This window comes from Peromyscus californicus, unplaced genomic scaffold, assembly GCF_007827085.1.
Source record: "Peromyscus californicus insignis strain IS unplaced genomic scaffold, ASM782708v3 Scaffold_6__1_contigs__length_162567912, whole genome shotgun sequence".
Lineage (NCBI taxonomy): Eukaryota > Metazoa > Chordata > Mammalia > Rodentia > Cricetidae > Peromyscus > Peromyscus californicus.
This window is the reverse complement of record NW_026294584.1, coordinates 19,600,823-19,628,134: the sequence shown is the minus strand read 5'-3', so window position 1 is coordinate 19,628,134 and position 27,312 is coordinate 19,600,823. Positions and strand designations below refer to the sequence as shown.

At 39.9% G+C, this 27,312-nt stretch overlaps 1 protein-coding gene across 2 annotated transcripts in view; it reads right to left on the bottom strand.

Moving 5' to 3' along the window:
• Nucleotides 1–23,330: 23,330 nt before the first annotated feature.
• The window catches only part of Casd1 (CAS1 domain containing 1), a 43,413-nt gene continuing 39,431 nt past the window's right edge, over nucleotides 23,331–27,312 (bottom strand). For both annotated transcript variants that reach the window (XM_052719679.1, XM_052719678.1), the window contains 2 exons: nucleotides 25,653–25,745; nucleotides 23,331–24,799 (listed from right to left, as the gene is read on the bottom strand). In XM_052719679.1, the coding sequence (XP_052575639.1) occupies nucleotides 24,533–24,799; nucleotides 25,653–25,745 (360 nt within the window). In that variant the 3' untranslated portion in view covers nucleotides 23,331–24,532. The remainder of the gene's footprint in view (nucleotides 24,800–25,652; nucleotides 25,746–27,312) is intronic.

The following is a 27,312-nucleotide window of genomic DNA, read 5'->3' as shown; positions in this document are numbered from 1 at the left end:
GAACATGGCACATGTGCCATCTTGGGGGTTTTCAGTGTCATCTGCCAAATTTTTGTCAATGTACTCAAGCAAATTTTATGGGCTACAACAGATAGTCAAACATTACCAAGCTACGGTAATGCCTAGGTCAAACAGTGCACAGTGTTCAAAGGTTCTACCATGGATAAAGATAGTGAAATCCAGGGGGTCTTGTTCAGGTGAATGTGTAACATCTGATGTCTTACAAAGACCTCAAGAGCCGTAAACACGTTAGAAAAGTAAATAAGAGTATAACTTAGTTTATCTCTGGCTGTCACTCATTATTATGAGCTCTGAAAATTATGGAAATTTGAAATGACTTAAAGTTGTTTCCTTTTTTGTGTGTGTTGAGATATCTGAATGTTGAGATCAAGAACTTACAGACCACTGTGGCCATTAAGAAAGAAGAATTCTTCATTTATTGTACATGCAATTCCTACTGAGACATAACAACACATACTGGTGCCTCATCTTGATAGATGATAGCCATGGATTATACTCTTAAGAGCATTCCTAACAAGAAATCAAATCCATCATGTCCACTCATTACATCAGAATGACTCACAAGCTTGTCGAATCTACTTTGTGAGAAATTCCAAGTACTTAAAATTTAAAATGAAGCAGGAGGTAGGGTATCCTTCAACAGATTATACTGTGTAGCTCATTTCTTCATGGGTACACAGTTATCTACTGCTACAGTTCTGATATGTAAAAAGCCACTCTGAAACTTCAGGAGATTTAAATAGCTTTTTAAAGGTCTTTGTGAGCCATCTATTTAGGTTACATTTAATTAGAAGATGCTTCTGATATCAGCTGGATCTCCTCTTAGGCCTTGTGTTGGCTGACTATTGAGTGCATTGGCATATATAGAAGGGCCTCAGCTGAGATGCTGGGGACACTTGATTTCTTCCTTTCCTGCCTGGACTAGGCTGACAGGATGTGTTCTCATAGAATGACAGAGTAGCTAACGTGTACAAAGTATACATCTCTCAAATCACTCTTTGTGACTCGTTTGCTAGTGTCAGACCAAGCAAGTCAATGAGGTGAGCCCTAAATCTGAGTGAGTAAAGTACATTAGACTATAGGGCAGACCGTTGCTATAGAAATGTTATTGAATGACACTGTTGATGTAGTCACTTTACCAGACTATACATTGATCTTAAGTATTTAATTCTTCCCACATGCAAATACATAGAGCTGCTGACAAGACCCCCAAACTCTTTTACAAACATAGCAACAGTCTTCAACTATAGAACCTCATACTCTCCACTAGGTTCAGATGCTTCTCCTTGGTTGTGTTTCCCCTTGAAGAGCCATACTAAATCTATGACTATTCTGCCCTCTCTCACACCCCAACATAAAATGATCAGAAAGGGACAAGGTTTGTCCTGAAGACACTTTAGTTAGTCAGGAGAGGCATGGAGAACATACAGGCAGACCATGACTAAAAGGAGCCATGTAATCTGTTTATTGTTGAGCTTTCACTAGTGACATCCGTAAAAGTTGAGATTTCTACTGAACATCAGATCCAAGAAATCTAAGCCTTCTCTGTCATTTTCTTCGTAATTATTCCAACTTGGCCAAAAAAAAAAAAAAAAAAAAAAAAAAGCTGTCAATTCAAAGCTGTGTCTGACAAAACTATCTATTAAACAATGCAGAGAAATTAAGACAGTCCCAGAAAAATAAAAGCTGAGGGAATTTAAAAATCCTTAGACTTGACTGATGAGATGCTAAAAAGAGTCCTCCAGGTGAAGAGAGAGGACAGGAACCTGACGCCCTGTGGAGCATTGTCTTCAATGAGGGTGAATCCATGGGTTAATACAAAAGCCAGTTCTTTTGTATTAAAGAGTGATGGGTAAATATGAAAGCCAGGGCTTTGTCATTCTGACTTGTAGCCAAAGACTTAAAGGTAAATGATTTAAAAGATAAATGACTTATCCGTACTATGGAGAACTGTATCAGTTGCTTTAATCATTGCTATGAGAAAACACCTGACTAAAGCCTGTTAAGGAAGGCAGGCTGATTCTGGCTCAAGGTTTGAGGATAGTGTTCATGGTGGTGGGAAAGCATTCCTGGCAGTACAGGGTGGCTGGTCACATGGCAAGAAAAGAGTCAGTCGGGAAAAGAGGTGACTACTGGCTCTCTGATCAGTTTTTTTTTTAATAATATTTATTTTTATTTCATTTGCATTGGTGTTTTGCCTGCCTGTATGTCTGTATGAGGACATCAGATCCCCTGGAGTTACAGATAGTTGTGAGCTGCCATATGGGATCTGGGAGTTGAACCTGGGTCCTTTGGAAAAGCAGCCAATGCTCTTAACCACTGAGCCATCTCACCAGCCCCCAGTTTGTCTTTTTTATTTAGTCCAGGACCCCAGTGGCATGAAGTGGCCCATCTTCAGGGTGGGTGTTTAACAGGAGGCTCTGATAAACTTCCCTGGAAATGCCCTCACAGACACAGGTCAGAAGCATCTTACTGGTTTTACTCCAAATGCAACCAAATTGACGATGAAATTAGCACCACATGTTTATAGTGTATAAAATTTTAAACAATGACATCAACAACATAAAAGAAGACAGAGACAAAAGTTGGTCTCAGCTTGTGTTTAGAGGCTAGAGTGTTACTGGTAAAGTGCTTTTCTACAGTGCCTATGAAGCCCTGAGTTCAATCTCCAGCATAGAAAAATACACAGAAGAGAGAAGTGGGGGGGGGGGTGTGGTGTGTGTGCTGTCTCTGTGTGTGTGTATGTGTTGTCTGCGTATGTATGTGTGTTGTGTGTGTGGGAGTGTGGGGACTTGGGGGTACGGTGTCAGTGTGTGTGTGTGTGTGTGGACTTGGGGGTACGGTGTCAGTGTGTGTGTGTGTGTGTGTGCGTGTGGGAGTGTGGGGACTTGGGGGTACGGTGTCAGTGTGTGTGTGTGTGTGTGGACTTGGGGGTACGGTGTCAGTGTGTGCGTGTGTGTGTGTGTGTGTGTGCGTGTGGGAGTGTGGGGACTTGGGGGTACGGTGTCAGTGTGTGTGTGTGTGGACATGGGGGTACAGTGTCAGTGTGTGTGTGTGTGTGTGTGTGTGTGTGGACTTGGGGGTACGGTGTCAGTGTGTGTGTGTGTGTGTGTGTGTGTGTGTGTGTGTGTGTGGGAGTGTGGGGACTTGGGGGTACGGTGTCAGTGTGTGTGTGTGTGGACATGGGGGTACAGTGTCAGTGTGTGTGTGTGTGTGTGTGTGTGTGTGTGTGTACTTGGGGGTACGGTGTCAGTGTGTGTGTGTGTAGAAGGTACACAACACGAAAGGAAGGACCCCAAACTGTCCGCTGGAAAAAAGAAATCAACTAAACACAAAAGGCAAGAATGAGGAAATGAGGAAGCGAAAACCTTTAGCAGGGATGACACAGCTGACAAGCAGCAGAAGTGAGTCTTATCTTACCAGAGATACCTTTAAGGCAGAAAACGTAATAGTCCAAGGACAGATGTCCTTGTTTTTAAAAAACAGCCTCATGCGCCCCAGGCTGGTCTTAAAATTACTATGTAAGGAAGAAAGACCCTAATCTTCTGACCCCCTGCCTCCATTAGCCCGTCCGGTGCTAGGACACAGGTGTGCACCACCACACCTGGTCCATTTGGTGATTGGAATCAAATCCAGGGCTTGGGTCTGCTAGGCAAGCAATATACCAACTAAGTGATAATACCTCCTCAGTTCTGGCAGTTCGATGTTTTAAAATGATCCAGATATATCTAAAGATCTAATTTCATATCCAAATACACTGTAAATAATCATCTGATTTTTCTTAATTACTGTATATTTGTTATACAAAATAATGGACTTCAAGGGGCATCAAGATCATGATAGGGAAATCTACAGAGACAACCGAACTAAGCTAGTGAGAACTCACGAACTTTAGACCAACAGCTGTGGAGCCTCCATGGGACTAGACTAGGTAGGCCCTCTGCATAAGCAAGACAGTTGTGTGGCTTGGTCTGTTTAAGGGGCCCCTGGCAGTGGAATCAGGATCTATCCTTGGTGCATGAGCTGGCTTTTTGGAGCCCAATACCTATGGTGGGACACCTTGCACAGCCTTGGTGTGTAAGGCCCTGGGTTCGGTCCTCAGCTGGGGGCGGGGGGGGGGGGGGGGGGGGGGATGTGGTATGTGTATTGGAGGAGCTTTGTTCCTTCACAAAGGACAGAACTATGCCATTTGCAAGAAAATGGAGGTAAATGAAGATTATCATATTAAGCAAAGTAAGTTAGACTCAGAAAGACAAATGTTACATGTTTTTCTTATTTGTAGATTCTAGATTTTATACAGACACTTTAAATCACATATGCACATAGGACACAAAGCTGGAAATGAGTGTCGGGGAATAATGGGAGGGGAGAGGCAAGAAAGGGAAAGACGGAGCCGGGCTTCGTCCTGCCTCAACCGAATGTACCAGGCTTTGCTGACTCCCCTTTTCAGAGGAGGGGATGGGAGGTGGGTTGGGGGAGAAGGCTGGAGAGAGCGGGAGGAAGGATGACAAGGGGATCTGTGGTTGGTATGTAAAATGAATAAAAAAATTTCTTAATAAAGAAAAAAAGAGAGCAAGGGCTTCATTATGACATTTGCTGAGTTTATACAATGCCCTTTGCTCATACCCCCTCACAAACACATTATCTTTGCTTCCCCTGCAAACTCTGGCCCTCTTCCTCTTATCTACTGATTTTTTTGAAAAGGTCCCAAAGCCATTCAGTGGTGAAAGAAAGCCCCTATTGAATGATGCTAGGAAGATAAGATAACTGCAGGCAAACAATGGTGATTAAAGGCTAGTGTGGTGCAATCACACATGCGGGCCTAGGCACCTGTAAGGCTGAGGCAGGAGACCAGAAGTCTGAGGGCATCTGGGTGATTGAGCAAGACTTTGCCTCAAAAAAAAAAAAAAAAAAAAAGTAAAAGGGACAGGACTTTAGTTTAGAGGTTGGTCGGACAATAGTATCGATTTTAAATTGAAAATGGAGGTCGGGGGCTGGGGGAAGAGAAGAGAGAATGAAATTATATTCTGTACTGTATTTTAAAAAAAATCACAGATTAATGGATAAAGAAAATGTGGTGGGGTTGGGGATTTAGCTCAGTGGTAGAGCACTTGCCTAACAAGCACGAGGCCCTGGGTTCGGTCCTCAGCTCCGGGGAGGAAAATGTGGTGTGTGTGTATATGGAGGAGTTTTGTTCCATCACAAAGGACAGAACTATGTCATTTGCAAGAAAATGGAGGTAAATGAAGATTATCATATTAAGCAAAGTAAGTTAGACTCAGAAAGACAAATGTTACATGTTTTTCTTATTTGTAGATCCTAGATTTTATACAGACACTTTAAATCACATATGCACATAGGACACAAAGCTGGAAATGAGTGTGAGGGAATAATGGGAGGGAAGAGGCAAGAAAGGGAAAGATGGGGCATGAACGCAGTCAAAGCACACAATACAGCTGAGTGAGATTGTCTTTATGAAACCTGTCACATATATGCCAATAAAATTATTAAAAAACAATTCAAAACATAGCAAAGGCTTCAATTTAAATCTATAAACTCAGAAATATGGAAAAACATTGTCTTTGTTAAGATTCACATATCAAAAGCACCATCAAGGAAATGAAGAGCTACTGAAGAATGGGGAAAATACCTGCAACTCCTTTATCTGATAAGAGATGTGCACTTTGGGCCAAGAACTACTCTAACTCAGCAACAGCAAGGCCCAATCACCCAGTTCAAAATGAGCAACCTGAATAGACATCTCTCCAAAGGAGATACATAAATGGCCAGAAAACGTGATTTAATATGTTAATGGCCTACGATTTAATACATTAATTAACGTATAGTTTAAAATGAAATAGTCATCTCCACTGTTGCTGAAAAGCAACAGCAATCTTCACTCTCATCTCATCAAGGACTTTGAAACAGAACCCAGATGGGTGTTTGCTTAGCAGGACCCGTGCTGTGAGAGGGAATAGCTGAGATGTTCTGACCCAAGCTGATAACATATGAGTTACCAAGACAAGACAACGTGATCGTCCGACAATGCAAAGGAATCAGAATCAGAAAATAAAAGCAAATAAAAAGCGTGGGCTGAACTATCAATATAAAGATGAAGAAAATACAAACATGCAAGAGAGCCAACTAAACAATTACAAATGAGCAAAAAAAGAATCCTTTTAAAACCGACTAGTACAATGGTATAGAGATATTTATATATAAAGATAACACTATATGTAATATATAAATATCATATATTATATAATTATATATATATGCATATGTAATTACTAGTTAAAAGATATGATGGAAATGTCCTCACTTAAAATAGCAGTCCAAACCAAACCAAACAATAAACAAACAACAACAAGAAAAACATCTAGTAATGAGTTTGCCTGGAAAAATTTTATGTAAGTAGAAATTTCAAAATGCCACTGTGACAAAAGAGGCTTGCATAAATAAAAAGGCCTATCATCTCTTAAAACTAAACAAACAAAGAATATTTTTTATCCTACATTAGTAAAAATGGTGTCATTTGGATATATTTGTATATGCATGTATATATATATATATATATATATATATATATATATATATACACATAAATTATCACTAGGATATTTTTGGAAGTAGACTAACTTTGAATTTAATTGGAAAAAAACAAGCATAAAAATTATTAGTAGACCTCTCACTTAAAAAAAAAAAGGAAAAATGGAGAATGATTCTTTCACCAATAATAGAAACATTTTATAGTGTATTGTGAGATAAGGAAACTGGAAGCCTCTATAATTAAAACTGTGGGAAGTTGTTGCACAAATGTGAGTGAAACAGTGTGAAAATATGGCTTCATATACAATAGTGGTCTAGGTTCATATTACAAGCAACAAGAAGTCACTTATGGAAAAGATAGACTATTTAAAAATTGGTTCTGGCAACAGAGTGGTCATCTGAAACAAAACTAAATTAGATTCCTAGCACACACTACACAGGTTTAAATGACTGTCAGTTTTCCTTTATTGTCTTCCTTTGTTAAAGAAGAATGGGAAATCCTATTTATTCAAAAATATTCAAATGCAAAAGTCATAAGATGGCAGATTGACACACTCTATTCTTTGAAACAAAATCTTTTCTTGCAGAACAAAACAATAAACAAAAGGCAGACTGAGACAAAGTATATTTTGCATCACTGATAATGAGCTAATCTCCCAATTATATAAAGAATTATTAAGAGTTTGTAAGAAAAAGAACAACAATGGATAAGTAAGTACTTAGGTCTAGATGCCTGTACACCCCACACGAAAATTTATATATTGAAATTTACCCTGGAAAGCATTGGTATAAAAAGGTGCGGATTTCGTGGACTGATAAGGGCATGCAGATGGATTCCTTATGAATGGGGTTTTCAGCCTTACAAGAGTCTATACCTCGGAGACTTGTCTTGCCCCTTACATCACGTGAGGGCACAGGAAGGAGACTGCTGTCTCAGAGGCAGGCACTTGGACCTCATAGACAGGGTCTGTCAATATCTTGATCTTAGACATCCCAGACTCTAAGTGTCAGGAATACATTTCTTGCTTATCAACCACTTTGTCCATAGCCTTTTTGCTATAGCAGCCTCATGGACTAAGACAGAGGGGAAGTGACAGAAGCAAACTGTTCACATGGAGAGAAATATTAATGACTTTTAAATATAGAACAGAATATGAGGTGATAATGCAGTGTGTTGAGGGAAAGCTATGGTGCTGGGAGAGGCCAATGCTGCATTGATATTGGAGGTGTACATTCCCAGGACCCCTAAAGGCGGCAATCTCCCAGAATAAAATTAAAAATGCATATTCCCTAAGACTCTGTAATTCCACATCTGATAATTTCTCTTACACTGATAAACTTAACAGTGGAAAATGAAATGTAAGGAAAGCTACTTGTGCAGTACTGTTTTTAATATTAGGTGGTTAGAATTGACAGTATCAATAAGTTTGTATATCACCCATGCCAATGACTTATATCCATACTCTGCAATGATAAAAATGATAAAGAAGGCCGTGGAAGATGGTTCAAGAGCTAAAGTACTTGTCTTTCTGTAGCTAGAGTTTTCCTGCCTGACCCACAGTCAGGACAAATCTCTCTCACCCACCAGTCCCACAGCCACTCAGACCCGACCAAGTAAACACAGAGACTTATATTGGTTACAAACTGTATGGCCGTGGCAGACTTCTTGCTAACTGTTCTTACAGCTTAAATTAATCCATTTCCATTAATCTATACCTTGCCACATGGCTCGTGGCTTACCGGCATCTTCACATGCGGCTTGTCATCATGGCGGCTGGCAGTGTCTCCCCCACTCAGGCTTCCACTTCCCAGCTTTATTCTCCTCCTTGTCCCACCTATACTTCCTGCCTGGCCACTGACCAATCAGTGATTTATTTATTGACCAATCAGCAACACATTTGACATACAGACCATCCCACAGCATCTTTCTGTTGTGAGGACTTGAATTCAGTTCCAAGAACCAACACAAAATGTTGGGTAGTGACACATGGATATAAATGATAGTGAGGTGGGAGGCAGACAGGCAGACAACTGGCCAGCTAGTCCAACCTAAGGGACATAGTTCCAAGCCACTGAATGATCTCGTCTCAATAAACGAAAGTAGATGGCATCTGAGAGTTGTCCTTTGACATGCACACACAAACTCTCCTCTCTCTCTCCATCTCTCTCACACACACATACACACTCACTCTATCTCTCACACACATACTCACTCACTCTCACACACTCACACACACACACACACACTCACTATCATATACTCTCTCTCACGACACACATATACACTCACTCTCTCACACTCACACACTCTCACACATACTCTCACATACATACACTCACTGTCACGTACTCTCTCTTTCACACACACACACACACACACACACACACACACACACACAATGGAAAGATAGCATTTTGATAGAGAAAGACACTATGGAATATTTTTAGGTGAGAATAAGTTCAAAACTCTAGTATGTTAAAAAGGAAAAATAGAGATTTTCTTATAGTACATGCAACAAATTTATAAGAACACAAAAAGCTAGTGGATGGGGCTATGTGGAACGGCACAGATGAGGAAAAATGAAACTTTGTACTATTTCTTCTTAGTACTTTTTACTTTTTGAATCATCAAAATCTGTCCCCTTAAAAAACAAATACACAACAAAATGTTTTGTCCTTGAAAGAAGAGATTGGAGGTCAGGGGCTGGCTCAAGCATGCATTCCCATCTCTGCTGACTTTACGTGGCTCCTCTGGCATTCTAAAGATGAGCAGAATGCCGAGACTCGGGAAGGAATGCCAGCCCTCTGGTGCCTTCTTTCTTATTTTACCGGATGACCCCACTGATGTTTTCAAGGCTAGATTCTTGCCAGAAATGAAGTATGCACTTGCTCCGTGTGTGAAATGATGAGCATCGCTGCAATTTAACTTTTTGTTCCCTAATATGTCTGTTCGTATTCACAGCTCTTCTCCAAGAATATAAGAACGTGAGAAAGAGAGAGAGGCGACCCCTGGCATGGTGGAAGAAGTATATGGAAGACTCAAGGCAGTAGAAACGAACTAAAAATGAGATGATCACAACATATAAGAGAAAAGTAAATCACAACATTACTGAGTAATAGAAATAAATAAATTAAGATACAGTAGTAAGACCCAAGATTAAGCTATCAGAATAAATGTGAAAGTGTAAAAATCTCCTCTGGCCAGTATCCGGAATATGGCTGCTTTGTTTGGCCCACTAGGATTGCAAATTTAGGCACCAACTGCTAGGGGATGCAAGGTGACAGAAAGTTTTTCTCTGCATATTGAAAACCTAACCAGAAAGGCCATCACACTAGCACACTGTGGTGAGTTGAGAAAATCACTAAGGTCTGGTCAAGCGCTTCTACGGGAAAACTTCAGAATTGGCTCTTAATCATGGACAGGTGGGGCTCTGAACTTCCAGCTTCTGCTCCACATAGCACAGACTCAGTCATTTTGTTTCATACGATGTTTGAAAAGGTGTAATGCAAAGCCCACTGTAGCACGTTTAGAGAGGAGAGCAGAAAGAAAAAGACAATCAGGGAAATATTCATAGAATGACTAGATTTGAACAAAACTGAACAAGGTTCACTGTACCCTCCAAGCTAAACTATTTCTGAAATGGAGACCAAAATGTTGGAATGGGGTGTTGTACTGTCCAATACAAACTTAGATCGAGAAGCAACCATGAGTTGGAGAATACCTTGTTTGTTTTTTAAAATAAGAATCCTTTATGTAAGGATATTAAAAGTAAATGCATTAATTTTTCATTTTTTTCTCATTTGCTTTTTAATTTTTTTAAGGCATTTTTCTTCACTAAGAGAAATATTTCCTTTTTGTGAATATTATGATCATGTGAACTTTATTTGCTTTTGTTTGTATGCTTAAGCTATTCTTTCTACACCAGAGATTAAAATTAAATTATACTTTATCTCCCTCCGTTCTTTGCTTATTAAAATACTATGTTCTCTGTATTATTAATTTTCACATACATATGACTATTCCAGTTTTTCTTCTGGTTTCTGGATGGAACATGAGAATTTAATTGTAAATTCTGGATTATCGTTATTAACTACAAAGGCTCCTTTATTGTTTCTTGTGGTTGTCATGGAAGTGTGTTGCTCAGAGATGTCTTTTAAAAGGGCACTATGAGGAAGGCAGTGGACAGATAACCTCTCACTTTGAATCTTGGGATCAGCTTTAGAGTTCATTAGACATCCTGGCTGTCTGTGACTCGCGATCCCAGCCATGACTAGGCACAACAAGGTGGATAAGCCAGCCTATAGCTGTTCAGTATTTGGCGTTTCTGACGGACAGTCTTAGTTCTAGGGTCCCCATCACCCCCATCATGCTTTCTTGACACTGCTGTGCCATGAGGGCCTTCTTGTGAGTCACTCTTCCTTCCAGAGCCTGGCATACACACTGTTCTGCATGTAAATGTCAGAGCTGCATTGCGGCTCCTCTGCTCACCCCTGCTGCGTCTTCTCTCCCCTCACACAAGGACTTTCCCTAGCAAAGCTCTTGCCCATCTATTTCTGTCTGCTGCTGGGTGACCTAAGCTGGCATAGCTGGCAGCTGGAGCAGTCTAAGAATGTTGGTGGTAAAAATGGAGTAACATAGGAGACCAGAGCACTGTGCTATTGGCAGTGAAGAGCCATTACTAAGTAGAATGTGGATCGTGGCTACTTAGCATGAGACGATGGCATAATCGCCAAAGCTTTCACGGGTGTTGATTTGATCACATGCCCTGGCTGAGGTAAGAGTCCTTATAGTGTGGAAATCGAGACGTTTGAAAATTTTGAGAAGGATAAAGACAGTAGAGATAATTCTGTAGATGATGTGGAGAAACTGAGGGCAGTTAACAGTAGGTTTTAAAGCTGCAGTGTGGCTATTTGGAAACTTCCAGAGAGGGTCTCATATCCTGCAATGGGAAAGTAACACAGCTGAGTAATAACTTCTGGATTTAGCAACTTGAGTGATAGCTCCAGTGATCTTTAAGCACTCAGCCAAGGTAGTTCTGTGACACTAAGTCAGGACCAACGGAGAATATGTGGGACCCTGAAATGTGGGTTAGCATCATAGAACTGGGCTAGCTATTAACAATGACAGTTATTGGCCTCCAGTAATAGATGCCAGACGGTGGCACAGAACTCTGAGAAGCTACTGTAATCCTCAAAGTCTCAGGGATAGCTCAGGGTCTTGGTGAGAAAGAGCAGGAGGGACAGCTAATAAAATACGACATTCCTAAGTGAAAAAGCAAACAGGCTGGGAACCACTCTGCTACTGATAAGAAAGCAAGAATGAAGGAATAGAGATTAAGAGCAATACTTTAGTGGAATGTCACAATGTCTTGTTTAATTTCCAGACCTGGCATGAGTCAGATCTGGAACCCATTGACCATAAAGATTTCTTCAGTCTTTCCCTCATACTGGTCTATGAACTTTAGACACTCATGCAATTGCTGCTGTGAAAAGGGAAAAAAATCAGACATTTATTCTGAATCTTTGACGTTGATATTTAGAGACCCAAAGTATCATTATAGCCCTGGAGGTGGGGTAGGCCATGCAGGGATTAAGTAAATAAGGTTCTGGCTAAAGTGAGTTCACTAGCTCCAGGAATCTACCCAGTGCTTATCCCCTGAGTTGTAGCAGTAGAATTTACTTACTTGGATACTGGATGTGGTAGTTTGAATAAAAATGGCCCCTATAGGCCCATAATGAGTGGCACTATAGGTGTGGCCCTGTTGGAGTAGATCTGCCTGCAGATCCAGATGTGGAACTCCTAGCTACCTCTCCAGCACCATGTCTGCCTGCATCCCACCATGCTTCTCACCATGATGATAATGGACTAAACCTTTGGAACTGTAAGCCAACCCTAATTAAATGGTTTCCTTTATAAAAGTTGTCATTATCATGGTGCCTCTTCACAGCAATAGGGACCCTAACTAAAACAGTTAACTTCAATTGGATCCTTCGCCCATGTAACGAGACACTGATAGTGCTCCCTTCAACTGGCTGTGATGGTAAGTTAGAAACAATCCTTATAACTGGGGGTGATGGTAGATGTTAGTTAAGCCACTACAATGCCCAAAGGTTTGGGTACATGGTCCCTGCATTTGCCATGTTTCCACACTGTTAAAATACACCTAATCAACTTGGTTAAATGGAAGGATGATTTGTTTTGGCTCACAGCTTTGGAGTTTCAGCCCATGATTAACTGGATCCATGGCTTGGGGCCTGAGACATAGCAGAATATCACAGTGGTAGGAGTGTAGGGTAGAGGAGGGTGTTCTCAGGATGCAGAGAAACAAAAGTCTGAGGACAAGATACAGGCCTTAAGTACATTCTCAAGTGATCTACTTCCTCCAACCAGGTTTTACCACTGAACGTTTCCAACACCTTCCAATAACACTGTTAAATTAGGAATACACCATTGATTAGGTCAGAGCCCTTGTGATCCAATCAGCTCGCAATGATTGCATCTACCAACAGGGAACCACATCTTCACACGTGAGCCTTTTGTAGGGGGATGCTTTATAGATAAAGCACAATAGCTCATTATTATAACTCTAGTTAACACTGTGGCACTAAAGATATCACATAGATGCTAAGAAATATCAGTACATACAGCAAACTCAACAAGATAATAACCAAGATCATCTGTGTTGTACTAGACAGGGTTTCGTTACTAGAATAGACTACTAAAGACACATATACATGTCCACTGGTTTAGTAAATATGTTCCTTCCATTCAGCCAGAAATAGTTTGTATTCACATAGAATAAACAGTATTCATTTGACTGGAATGTGGCAACGTTCAACCTGTGCTATAAGACGGCCTGAAGAGTTCTGGGCTGTCCATGCATTGCATGCTCACATTCTCACACTAATATGCTATATTGAGGACAGAATGTTGAAAAGGTGGCACCCCTGCTCAGACTTTGGGAAGACACACTGCTGTGTACTATGGGTAATAAAATAGGCCAGGCTTTTCAGTCAAACTTTAGGAGTCCAGAAATGAGTATTGTGCCCAGACATGTCCATGGAAACAAAAAAATACATCACTACTTCTAACATCTTCCATTGTAAGGAAGGAAGAACTCCTTGGGGTTTTTTCTTTTTAAATTTTAGAGACAACACACTCTTCTCCAAAGACTACTGCTCTGGCCATATGCCAAGTGACAGAAGAGTCAGCCAGCTTTCAGAGCAGCCCTGAACAGGAGAAAGCTTTGCAGAAATAGAACTTTTAATATGGATTTTATTTTTTCATGTTTTCTTTTTTTCCCTTTTATTTAAAATAGATTCATTTCTCACATAATATATCCTGATAGGGTTTTTTCCTGATATTTTCCCAGTTCCTCCCCACCGCCTCTCCCATCCAGATATACTCCCTTTCTCTCTCTCTTTAGAAAAGAACAGGCTTCCAAGAGATAATGATAAAATGTAACAAATAAAATATAATAAGATAAAACAAAACTATCACATAGAAGTTAGACAAGACAAACCTACAGAAGGAAAAGAACCTAAGAGAAGGTATAATCAAGACACAGAATCGCTGGCGGTGGTGGTGGTGGCGCACGCCTTTAATACCAGCACTTGGGAGGCAGAGGCAGGTGGATCTCTGTGAGTTCAAGGCCAGCCTGGTGTACAGAGTGAGATCCAGGACAGGCACCAAAACAAAAAAAAAAGACACAGAATCGGAGACACACTGGAGAGAATTTTATTTTTTAAATTAAAATTTATATAAAGAAATTAAAAGTCAAAAGAGAAAGCAAGTAGAAACTGGGGATAGTATTTTCAAAATTAGAAAAAAATGGTTATCATCTTTACAATACAAAAAATCTTGCAGATGACTAAGAAAACTTATACACCTTTAGATCACATAAGGATAAGGGAAATGACTTGACATTTTATGGTGAAAACTGTAAATTGCTAATTGTAGTTGGACTTTCCCATTGCCCTACCACTAAAAAGTCATTTTCCTTTAGAGAAGTTTTTACGGAGATGTGAGTTTCCCAGAGCTTTTACTATCATCTCCTAGGAAGGTCTTTCCTGATTCCTGTAAGGAAGCAGCTTCTCTTCAGGATATTTGGGAAGGGTCCAAGGAGACCAAGTCTACCTTCTGTACTGGGCAGCCACTTGACACCCCTCGATCTCTGCCCACTTTGTCATGGTGACACACTACACATTCACTGATTCAAGCCCCTCTAAGGGTAATAATGTTGGTTCACCAAAGGAAGAGGGTATTCCTTCCAGAGACCAGTATGTCCTGTGTTTCTGGAGGGGCAAGAAAACTAAGCCACAAGGAAGAGAGTTTTCCTGACCTTTCAGGATGCACTGACATGCAGGAGCAAGAAGAGAACAGGCAGTGGTAGGAAGACCGTCAGAGAAAAAAGCAAGTAAGCACACAGGAGGGCCCTGTGCTGCTGTGAGGGTACGGAGGTGCCACCATCTTGAGGCTGTGGCTTGGCATCTGGTCTTGAGGACCACAATCTCCATAAGGGAAATAGTATTGAAGGTTTGGAAGGAAAACGGGTTGAAATACTACTAGACCTTATGGTAACTTCAAGAGAAAAAGAAAGAAAAGTAAGATTGATTGAGAAAGAGAGCACCACAAAATGAAGAGGTAAGGAGAACTCCAATGTTGTTGTTAAGAGAGTGAAGAAGGAAGCCATGAAGACTTGCTGCAGAAGCGTGGTATGAGAGCTTGCTCCAAGCATGGCCACTAAGGCCAACAGTGCATGTGACTGTGCTCCGTCGCTCATTCTGATTGCTGTTTTCTACAGAAACTCCCAAACCATAAGACTGCCTTGTTTCCAGAAAGGATGAGGGCAAGGCAAAACGACATCCTCTGAAACGGACAAGAAAGAACAAGTGGCCAAGACTGAGGGCGATATGGATATTAAACACCAAAGTTCTCTGTTCTTTGGGACAGACAGCTTTCCTTCCAGTTCTTATTAGTAAAACTTGAAAGCCAAGACACGGTGTCCACAGATGTTAGCAAAGAAACTAGAGTAAGTGCTCCAATGTGGCTAGAGTGGAGCAGCTGAACGTTCACGAGAAGAGCTCACTGAGACATCACTGGGGTTCTGAGCGATACAATGGTGATTCCCATGGAGCTGTTTTGCAAGATGAACTATAATGCAGATCATTGGCTTCAAAGTCAAGAGAGATCCAGGTGCTTGGTTAATTTAATTCTGATGCACTGTACGGGTGAATTTTGTCAATTTGACTGGATTAAGAAATGCCTTGGGCATTAGTGAAGTGCCCCTTTGAGTATTTTCTGTAAGGAATGTGTTGAGAGATTACCTGAGTGGAGAAGACAATCCATTGCTTTTTGTTTGTTTGTTTGTTTTGTTTGTTTTGAGATAGGGTCAAATTATGCACTGAGTGGCCTTGAACTCACTTTGTAGAACAGTTGGGCCTCAGACTCACAGAGATCATCCTGTCTCTGCCTCCTTAATGCTGGTATTAAAGTTTTGAATGCAGAAGGCACTTTCCTTGGACAGCGGGTGAGGGGTGGGTGGAGCCAGCTGCAAGCTTCCTGGTCCACTGAATTGTGAGCAAGCAGCCATCTCCATCCTGCTGACAGGGAACTCTTGTGGCTAGTCCTTTCCCACCATAATGAGCTGTACCTCAAAGGTGAGTCAGCTGAGTCTTTTCCCTTTTAAGCTGCTTCGTGTTGGATGTTTGATCACAGGGACAAGAAAAGGAAGCAGCACAGATAGATACATTTTAAAGGACGGGAAGAAGTAACAAAATGCATATTCTTAATATCCCATTACAAAGCATGTGCTACATCTCAACCCATAAACAATTTGTATTACTAGGTGGGATTCACTGGTGTCTTTAGCAGGAGCTCACCTACCCCAGGGTACCAGAGAAAAGCATCTTATAAGATATTGGGCAGGAGCGACATCTTTTGGGGAAACTTCAAGTTTAATACTCTTGGGGTAGGCCAAGATTCTCCCTAGGAAGAAAAATAATATTGAATCTGTGTTCTCACACAGACAGATGGGCCATTTAGTTTCCAAATTTCTGCTAAATATAATCTAGTCTTAATTAATTTTAGTTTGGAAAAGGTTGAAGGAAGCATGAGAAAACACAGCACTATTAAGAAAAATGGCCCCTTCTCGCCAGTTCCCAGAAGGATCCGTAGAAAGACTGTATTTAGTATGCTGGTTTCCTGATGTTCTTCCAAGTTAAATTATTTGTGCAATATACATTAAGGCATATGAATGAAGTAGCCTTCTGTGCAGAATTAGCAACCAACTGGAATCTAGAGACAGTTTGGTATTTCTACACCAACAGAGCCCTCTATATGCTCTGGGCATTAAATTTCTGTCAAATAGTCATGTTCTGCAAATTTACAAGTTGTATTTTTTTCTATTTATGTCTTTTGGCATATTTAAGTTTTAAGTTTTCATGTAATGGAATTTAGAATTAAGTTTAAAATTTTCATGTACTGGAACGTAGTAATTCTGATTTCAATTTTTTATTTCCCTTCATGGGTCATTTTTCATTTAGAGACAAGATACTCATACTCACACTTGTGTGTGTGTGTGTGTGTGTGTGTGTGTGTGTGTGTTCAATCCATCAGTCAGCTTATATTTAGGCTTGTATAGGAATAGCAAGTTAGCACTTTTATCCTCAAAGTTAAACAAGTGTTCCAGGACTATACATAGACTCTATCTGTCTTTCCTCAGTAATAGGAAATGATACCCGAGAAGGTTAATCTTCATTACCAACTGGACTGGCTTTGGAATCACCTTGGAAATACACCTCTGCGTGTATCTATGAGAGTGTTCTCAGAAAGGTTTGATGGAGGTGGGAAAACCCATGCTAATGTAGGTGGCACCATCCCATGGGCTGGGGTCTTCAACAGAATGAAAAAGAGAAAGTGAACTGAGCCCCAGCATTCATCTGTTTCCTGACAGCAGATTCGCTGTAACCAGCTGCACCTGCTCCTGCCACCATGCCTTATCTGCTATGGACTACTAAACTCTCCAACCATGAGTCAGGATAAATACTTTCTTTCTTTAGAAAGCAGCCGTTGTCAAGTATTTCATCTTCGCAATGAGAAGACCACCTAATGTAAACTCATTACTGTATTTGAATGTCCTTTTAATACACTCACCTTTTACATTGATCTTCATATTTTTTCATTTCTTCACACTGACATAATTGCAATTTAATAATATGATTAAATATCCAATTATGTAAGTCTTATCCTTTCTCATTATTCTATTTAAAGACATTTACTGACCATTTTGGTCCAGGTACATACAACCTCTTTATGATTTCAATTTTAAATGGTGCCCTCTGAAGGAGTCCTGCCCCAGGTCTCATACATAGATGGGCTATTTGCAACTGCTGGACCATGATTTCAACTCAACATTTCTCCATGGGTGTTTCTCTGCAAACGAGTAGGACTTAAGTAAGAGGAGAGGGAAGGAGGCAAAAAGAAGTGGTGGGTGCTTAGTTCTAGTTCACTGCACCAAGAACATCCGTCGTGACTTTCTCCTGAATTATTCCCTCGAACAACAGAGAAGGATCAAATCATATTACCAGGAAACCACCAAACTAAAATGGACTTAAGTTTTATGTCTTTGCATGTCATCATTCATTTCAATTTCACTTCACAAGTCCACACACTCTATAATCATACCGACTAGTTAGTAACTGTTAATATTCACCTATATGAAACATTTAAGATTCTATTAACCCAGCTCATTAATAAGCAATTGCCTTCTAAGGAGCCAGATACTAGAAGGGTTTTGAACCACTTGATTACATGAGAACACCCACTGAAAACGAGCAGATAAGATGAACCAGCTCATATTGTTGATGTCTGCACTTGGATGAACTACCAAAGAAAATGGCACAAATTCTATCATTCACAAAGCTTTCCTTGTAAGGTTTCATTCCATCTTACTATGTTGAGGGATATAAAAGTATTTTCTGTTAACTTTATGTTTTCAAAAGCTCATTTTTGGCATGTAATTTTTGTTATAATTAATGTGTAAAATGTTTTGATGTTGTCTTTCACTTGTTATATATGTACATATGGATTTCACAATGTTAACTAGATGTTTTAAAATATTTTTTATCTAAAATTAAGACTTATTTTCAGGCACTTTTTTTATACAGTTCATTGATCTATTTACCTTGCATTTGCATAGGCATTTCCCTGTTTTGGCCCTGTCCTTAGTTTGTTTGTTTATTTATTTATTTTTTGATTTTTCAAGGCAGGGTTTGTCTGTGTATCCCTGACTGTCTTGGAACTCAGTCTGTAGACCAGGCTGGCTTCGAACTCTGAGATCCACCTGCCTCTGCCTCCCAAGTGCTGGAAATAAAGGCGTGCACCACCACCGCCCAGCCATAGTGGTCTTTAAAGTAGTATTCCTTGACAGTCATTTTTCTGATTGAACATTGGAGAATATTTTTGGTTTTCATAAAAATTCAATTTTATTTATTTATTTATTTTTACTTCTGATGGATATTTAAGTTCAAAGAAATGATTTCCTCCTGTACGAAGCAACAATAAAAGGCCATGACAAAATAGGGAATGGTAGTAAGCACAGGGGAAGGAAGCTGTCCACTGCGGGGAAGCCCGTGCTCAGCTCTTGCTGCAGTTTGCCATTGGGAAGACAAAGGATCCCATGCTAATGCAAACTCCTTACCAGTTCAAAATATTAGAGCACTGTAATTAACACCATAGAAGCCAACTAAAGCATCACTTCAGCCCTTCGTCTCTGTCCCTAAGAGAAACATTTTCTGAACTGCCTCATGATAAAAATAGGGTGAGTACTTGGTGTGATTTTGCAGTATTGACTGAGCCATGACCTCAGCAACCCACGTGCTACGTGGTACAGCAGCTGGACACAGCAGTGAATGAAAAGGAAACGGGCTGTCTTCAGAAACATACGCTCTAAGGGAGTCAGCGAGACAATTCAAATCCAGGACCCACACTGCAAAGCTCAGGTGGAGGTGCACGCCCATAACCCTCGAACAGGAGAGGTGGAGACAGGCTAGTGTAGCCTCATCGGTGAACTTCAGACCAGTGAGAAGTTTTGAGTTTCTCTCAAAACAAAGGACAAAGGCTCTTGAGGAATAGACCAGAGGCTCTGTCACTTGCGCATACACATGCACAGACCCACCCCACCCCACAAGAAGAAACCTAAAACAGAACAGAACAGACAAAACCAAACGAGCTATAGACAGACAGTAGTCCAGGACAGACCCCGACTCTATTTTGCAACAGTGGTCATCCTGGACGTGATGACAAGTAGCTGAACTATGGATGTATTTTCAGAGGAGGCTGACAAGCTTTCCTGACTGTAAGACACGGTGTGTATGAGTAAGGAAGGGCATCAGAGAAGAATGCCCATTTTTGTTGCTCTGGAGGGAGGCGGTTACCATTTGCCAAGGTGGGGAATGCCTGGGAGGTGTGATTAATGTGGCCAATAATAGGGAAGCTTTGCAGGTTGTTTTAATGGTTAGATGTCTTTTAAAATAGTTGAACAGAGAAAGCAAATGTACATGTGAGTTCTAGTTCAGGTAGAATATAAACTTCATAGTCCTCAGCATACAGATGGTATGTCGAGTCATGGAGTCATGTGATTGGGTAAGGGGCATTGAGGAGTGGGAATAGAGGTCAGAACTGGGTTTTGGGAAATGCAGTTTAGATGTTGAAGGTGTGAAGATGACCCATAAAACAAGACGGGAGGAATGGCTCCTCCGACAGGAAGGAAACAAACCCAGAAATGGCAGAGGTATTATGTAGGCAGGTACGTGGGGGTCAAGGAGGATGAGGACAGCATCGACAGTGGGATTTAGCAGGGTGGAGGTTCTTGCTGATCTGGACAAGAGTAGGTTGGGCTGTAAGAGAAATGAGAACCCAGCTTTGGGTGTACATGACAAAAAGAATCTTGTTTTAAGATGGGAGAATAACCCCCAAATTTCTTAGCTGATAGCCGTGGCTTTCTCTTATCTACTGTACCCCAAGTTTAAAAGAGCACCCCATGTTCACAAGAGATGAAATCTTGACTCTGGAGTTACAACTTTTACTGAAGTAATGGGGTCTCATAAGATAATGGGATTAGGTGATTGATGTTTAAAGAAAAGAAAGTATTTGGTCTCACAGAGATGTTTAAATTTGCCTTTTTAAAAGAATTAGAGATAGGCAAGGGAGAAGAATGAGAACAAAGCAGCAGGAGGAGAAAGAACAGACATAGCCTTTCAGGTGCTAGAATTCATATTTTAGAGACCGTGATGATGTGGGGAGTTTGACCATCAGCTAAACAGAAAAGGCTCAATTTGTCCACGGGAAGTTAAGATAATTAATGCATCTGTAATAGTTCTAGAATTAAAAAAAAGTTTGTGTATTTTGAACAGTATTTTTTATGAGATAAAACTTTTAAACCATTTTCATTATTAGGAAATTCTCTAAAATACAAGTACCACTAGACATTAGTAATTGAAATGGATGAATTTGAAAAATAATTAGCTTTAAAGATTTTTGACTGAAATGATATACTTCTAAATAATCACAAAATTATTTCTATTTTTCTTTTAATTATCCTGTCTTTAGTGTCTGTGCACCTGCATGCCCCCCCCCCTACTTTAGCACATACAGAGAGGTCAGAGGAAAACTTGTGAAAGTTCTATCCTACTGTGTGGGGTCCCAGGGATCCTATTCAGGTTCTTAGGGATGGCAGCAAGCATCTTACCAGTGACCCATCTTACCAATCCCAAGCTTCCTTTTAAAATGTTGATTTATCTCCTTTTTATTCTCCAAAATCTGTTGGGGACTTTATAATAAATAGCCTCAATTCTTTTGAAAAATAGCTTTCTGTCTATACTGTTTCATGGATATTCCTATCACTCACAACCCTAGAATAAATTTTATTGAATATAAATATTTACCAGTGCTTTAAAAAATTAATGTCTAAAGTTTCCATCAATCCTTATAAAACTAAGCCAAATACCACCAAACTTAGTATTTATAACTTTTGGAATAATTATCAATATAAAATCTTCAGGTAACTAGCAACCCATCAAGATCCTAAAAACAATCAAAAAACAAAGGTGTTAAGCTGGGCAATGGGAAATGGTTATTTCTGTATGTCAAAAACATTAGGGCTTAGCAATTTAATATTGTACAACACAGAAATGCCAATTTGGTTCTTCTAACATTTGCTTTATTGACAAAAATACTAACTTTCAGAAATGGGGTTCTCTCTGAGGAATCACAAACACTTGTGATAATATTAACTCTCATTTAGTGTCTATTACATGAAGTGCTGTCCTGGGTTCTGTGGAATCTATGTATCTATGTATCTATGCATCTATGTATCTACCTACCTACCTACCTACCTACCTACCTACCTACCTACCTACCAACCATCACCATCCATCATCTACCTCTAAAATATCTGTAAAAACATGCCTATTATTAAAGTTAACTTTATCAAGTTTAAAAGCTTCCTAGCCTTGAGAAAATAAAGGATTTGTGGAGGAAAAAATGTATCCATTAAAGACATTGTAGTGTTATGCTATGATGGAATAGTGGCATATCAATATCATTTACTACCATCACAAAAACAAACAACATGGCCTAACACAGGGAGATAAGTAATGGGCTTGGACACAGCCTGAAATTTCAATGAGTCTTTCTCAAGACACATGAGGGGAAGGTTTGCACAGAAGCAGGAGGGTCATGGGAAAATTGAGTAGCAAAGTAGCTTGGAAGCAGAGGATGGCTTCCTGAATGTGATTCTGACCAGAGACAATCTGAGTTTGGGAATTGTGTTCTCTATTCATTAGCATCAGAAACAGCTTTATGGAGAACGACATGGCTAGCAACAGTCAGTATCTACACCACAGCAGAAAGAACAATTCTTTTACCAGACACAGATGCCATCTTCGTGGTAACTTATGCAATACCCTCTTCTCTAGAGGACATGCTAAACAAGTTAAAGAGGACAGATTTCAAATATAAATATAAAAAAAACCCACTATGTTTTAATTATATTCTTATGTATAATGCTATCTAAAAAAGTCTTGCAACTTCAATAAAGCATGACATGAAGAAAGTGCTTTTTACTTAAGTTTTAGGCTTCAGTTCAAATAGAAGAGAAAAACTTATGCATTCTCTTGGGCATCATTACTGAAAGACATAGTTGCCTCCAAACCACAGAGAGAACTGGTCATCTTTCTCTTTCAATTGCTTCATCAGCAAGAGTCTTCTTCAGGTGATAAAACGTACAAGCTAAATTAAAATGCACTCTGCTCATTGGCAAGCTACATGAGCAAGAATAATGTGAGCACAGTGCTTGGAAGTTTTTGATTTATAACTATACGATTCTCTGCTTACAAGGCTGCTGTCTAGGAGGCAGAGCAATGAATCATTACAATTGTCTATCTGGGAAATGTCAAAAAATTAAGGAAGGGCAGAAGAACAGAGAAACAGAGAAAAGCACATTTCTGTCAAATAAATATTTCTCAGTTAATGGAAATGTTTCAGTAGCATATAAGGTTTGAGAATTAAAAAACTTTTAAATAAAACTACAAATAAACCATAATTCTTAAATTTCCTGGTTGTAAGACTGATTACCATCACAGGCCCTAATAACTAAATTATTCATTCTCAGCTAGAACTTGGTGATTTACCCCTACATATTAAGTGTTTGATAAAGAGGACAAATAAAAAAATGAATTAAAACACACACACACAAGGCTTGATATTTTGCCAATACAAAAATAAGCATCCACTGAAGGTTTATTTACTGTTTAAATTACTCCTTATTGTTACACACTGTGAACAGAAAATACATCTTACCACACACGGAATAAAAGCAAATAAGTGCAATCTTTCATACCTTAAAAATCATAATCAGATCTGTACAACAGATAAATAAATGTATACCTTTAACAGTTAGCTTATACAAAAACCAACCGAACAAGTCATTCATTATCCAAGGTCACCAGTTTACTTAAAATTCTACTATGGTCATACATTTCAATCAAAGGACTTGAAACTTCACTATGCTGTACAGGTTCAGATCGATAAATATTTAAAAAAAAAAAAAAGGAGGGAATAAGAGGCAATACCAAAATGGCTATAAAGGACTTTCCAAACATTGGAAATAATATACAATACGTAATTAGTGGCCAGCTAACATTAGTGGACCCACAGGGTAGTTTTATTATCCTGTTATAACTTAGGGAAACAAGGAGACTGGATTGGAAGGAAACTTTGGCCTTTTTAAGAATAATGGTGACACCCACAATGACAAAACCTTGTCACAGAGCTTTAGAACAACTCTGTGAGGGGCAAAATGTACAAAGATTTAGGCATACACACCTGAATCCTCAGTGAGGAAGGAAGTCCCATCGGGGAACACACAGCGGATATGAACACATGTGAGTTAGTGACACACTGTTTCCATCCCACATCATTGCACATATGACAGACAAGAACACTGCAAGTCACTTCAGTACTAAGTTCTCAGTGAGGTGGGAAGCTCTGTGAGTACAGATGCAGATGGGGCAATCTCTACAAATTGAGGGAATATCAAAACACTCAGTGGCACCACTAAGCTAATCAAGTTACTTACATATGTTTACCGGAAAATCAATCATTTCCCTGCCTTCATATGTTAACTATAATCACTTATGAACGGAGACACAGATCCAGTAGGAAAGTCTTTCTTACATGCATTCCTATATGATGCATCCTGGTTCACTGTTTTTATGCATTTCACATTGGATATATACAGTGCTGATATACACAGTCACACGAGTTTAACGGACATCATAAAACTGTCCCCTTGCCAAATGTTTATATTTACACAGTCATTAATATCTCCAGACAGATGATTTTCCCCTCCAGGCAGATGCAAAGTAAGCCCAGAGAGTTTGTTGTTAAGATTTTAGGAGCCTAGAGTCTTGATTGATCTTGAATGGAGGATAAGATGAGTAGCCCACAAAAGAATGCAACTGTACAGGCCAGCCTTCTGAAGAGAGACGGGTTATCTTTAGGAATAAGGATCTGTGCTAGGTCAGTGGTGATTTGAGAGATTTCATGGGCCACACAAACGAAGATAAAAGTGCTGACAATGATGTTGAGGGTAGGGTTTCCAGGAATGAGGACCAAAACACCCCTCGTGTCTGCTGCCAGCCAGATGTGGTACTGACAGATGAACAGCTAGGAAAAAACAAACAAACAAAACATTTAAAGTGCAGTGTGCACCGAGCATCAATGACCAAGTCACAAATTCTTCCTAATTTAAATATGTGATAATGCTTTACTCTGGGAGGCTTTTTCGACCCACCTGGTTCTCATGCTGGTCCCGAAGCCCACTGTGTTGTCCCTACACAGACCCTCTTCTCACCAAGACAACAGAAAATGACAGAAGCTTGACCAGGGAACTTGGGGAAATATACCCGCCCTATTTAAGAAGGTAACTCCATAGATCTCATACTCTAAAACTTATCTGTTATAACTGCAATATGAATTATATGAAAGCATTTTATTTCAAATAACAAAGAATCTCAGAATCTGCAGAGTGTGCTTCAAACCCCATGGCTAAATTGATTTTGTAGATAATTGTATCTTTTATAGCTCCAACTGTAATGAATTTGACTATCTTCCCACAGTGTCCAGGCATAGAAAAGTTACATTTACTACAATAAACGTAAGAGGTCTGAATTCCAGCAGTATTTAATTAGAGAGAAGAACAAAAAGTCAAAATCTCCCTGGTGTGACTTCATTTCTATCTGGTTACTACTGTTCTTCTTACTCAAGCATCGTAGTTGAACTGAAAAGCTTAAAGGAATGTGAAGCTGCTCGGACAGTTACTGATATCCAGCTCTTGGTAAATAAGGTTTGTAAGTGTCCTAAATGCTTTATGATTGTTCAAAGTTATAATTCTACATAGAACATAACTCTGATCTAAAAGGAGTATATCAGATGTGCACATTCACACACACACACACATACATGTACATGCACACGTACTTGGCTGTTTGTGATAAAGCAAAATATTAAGAGTACCGACCTCTAGTGAAATTTTTCCAAACCAAGCAAAAAATGAACTGTAAACTGAACGGGCATATCCAGGGATGTTCCTTATCAGGATGAAGGCTACAATCTATAAGAGAAACCCAAAAAAGTAAATATATTTAACATATTTATTTAAAAGAATTTGAAGTCTAAGTGGTAACTTCATTGCTTATATTCTTGAATTTGATATACATTTTTTGAATTGATAAATATTGTCAGGGTATTTTGGCTAGAGTGCATCCAAGCTGGGTTTCTCAACACATGAGCTGTATGTATAATGAAGAGTAATGTGGATTTGAGGTAATGTAAGACAGATGTTTTACTTTATGTATAACAGAGAACATATTAACTCTTTGCTCCCTGAAAGACTCTGTGTAAAGTTGATGCACTTTGGCTCCATTCATAAAGTATCTGCCTGGTCCATGGCCACTCTTTCTCTTTACATATTTCAAATTCCTTGTTGTGGTTTGGATATGAAGAGTCCCTAAAATGGACTGACCCACTGATCAGTCCATGGCTGGATGGGATAATACTTGCTGGGGCCTGGATGGAGGAAGAAAGTCAATGAGGAAAAAGAGTATACCCTGTCCCTGGATCTTCCTCTCTAGCTCTGCTTCTTGGTCACCCTGGTGAGCAGCTTTGACAGACCACATTCATGTCAAGGTGCCCCGCCATACCACTGCCCAGAAGCACCAGCGCCCACACACTCCACTGAAACCATTGAGCCATGAATGAAAGCACGTCTTGCCTCCTTGAAGTTGCTTTTCTTGAGTATTTTGTCACAGTGACAGAAATCCAATGAACACAATCCTTCCTGAACAGGCAGGCATGTGTGTATGGGAGCAGCAGGGCCATGAATATCATCAGGTTGCCTCTGCAAAGCCTGCTAGGTGACATCTAATACAGCATTCATATGCAGTAGTTTTCTCTTTGGATTGTTACTCTAAAACAGTCTCTAGTCTGGGCTTCTAGCTGTCAGCCCTCTCCTGTGTCCTTTTGTACAAGGGCAAATAGCTGTGCATTTTTAAAACTTCCAATTCATAGTCTCATACCCAATAACCAGTTTATTAAGTACTGTCCTTAGAATTCATCTTCCTTCCAAAGGAGCAGGATATTATACATTTTCAAAAAGAGAGAGACTGCACTTTCATCATTATCTTTGGGACATCCACTTAAATCTCTGAACAGAACTCAGATTGAGTGCTGTTCACCCTAAGCCTCTGTCAAAGGATGTAGGAATGCCCTGGGGAGCGCAGGGTTAAGGAAGCGAAAGAAGGTATGTGACAATCTGGCCAGAAGAAACGCTCCGGGAGGATTTAGCTGAGGGCATGTGGGGCAATGGCATCCGAGAGCTGTCGGCCTGGCCTGTCTGTGCCAACTCTGGGGCTTGAGCAAAGGCACTCAGCTGCACCTGCTTCATCAACACGAATGGGGAGGAGCTCGACTTTAAAGAGTGGATATGAACATTGATAGGAAAACATGTAGGTGTTTATTGAGGCACACACTGGAGATCTTTAAAGAAACAGACATAGGTAACAGCATAAGCATTACACATTTAGAGGTGAAGATCAAAAAGGGGAGAGCTGTGGCTATTTAATGTGTTATTATAATTAACAATGTAACATAGCTGTAACATAAAATGCTAGAAATATGGA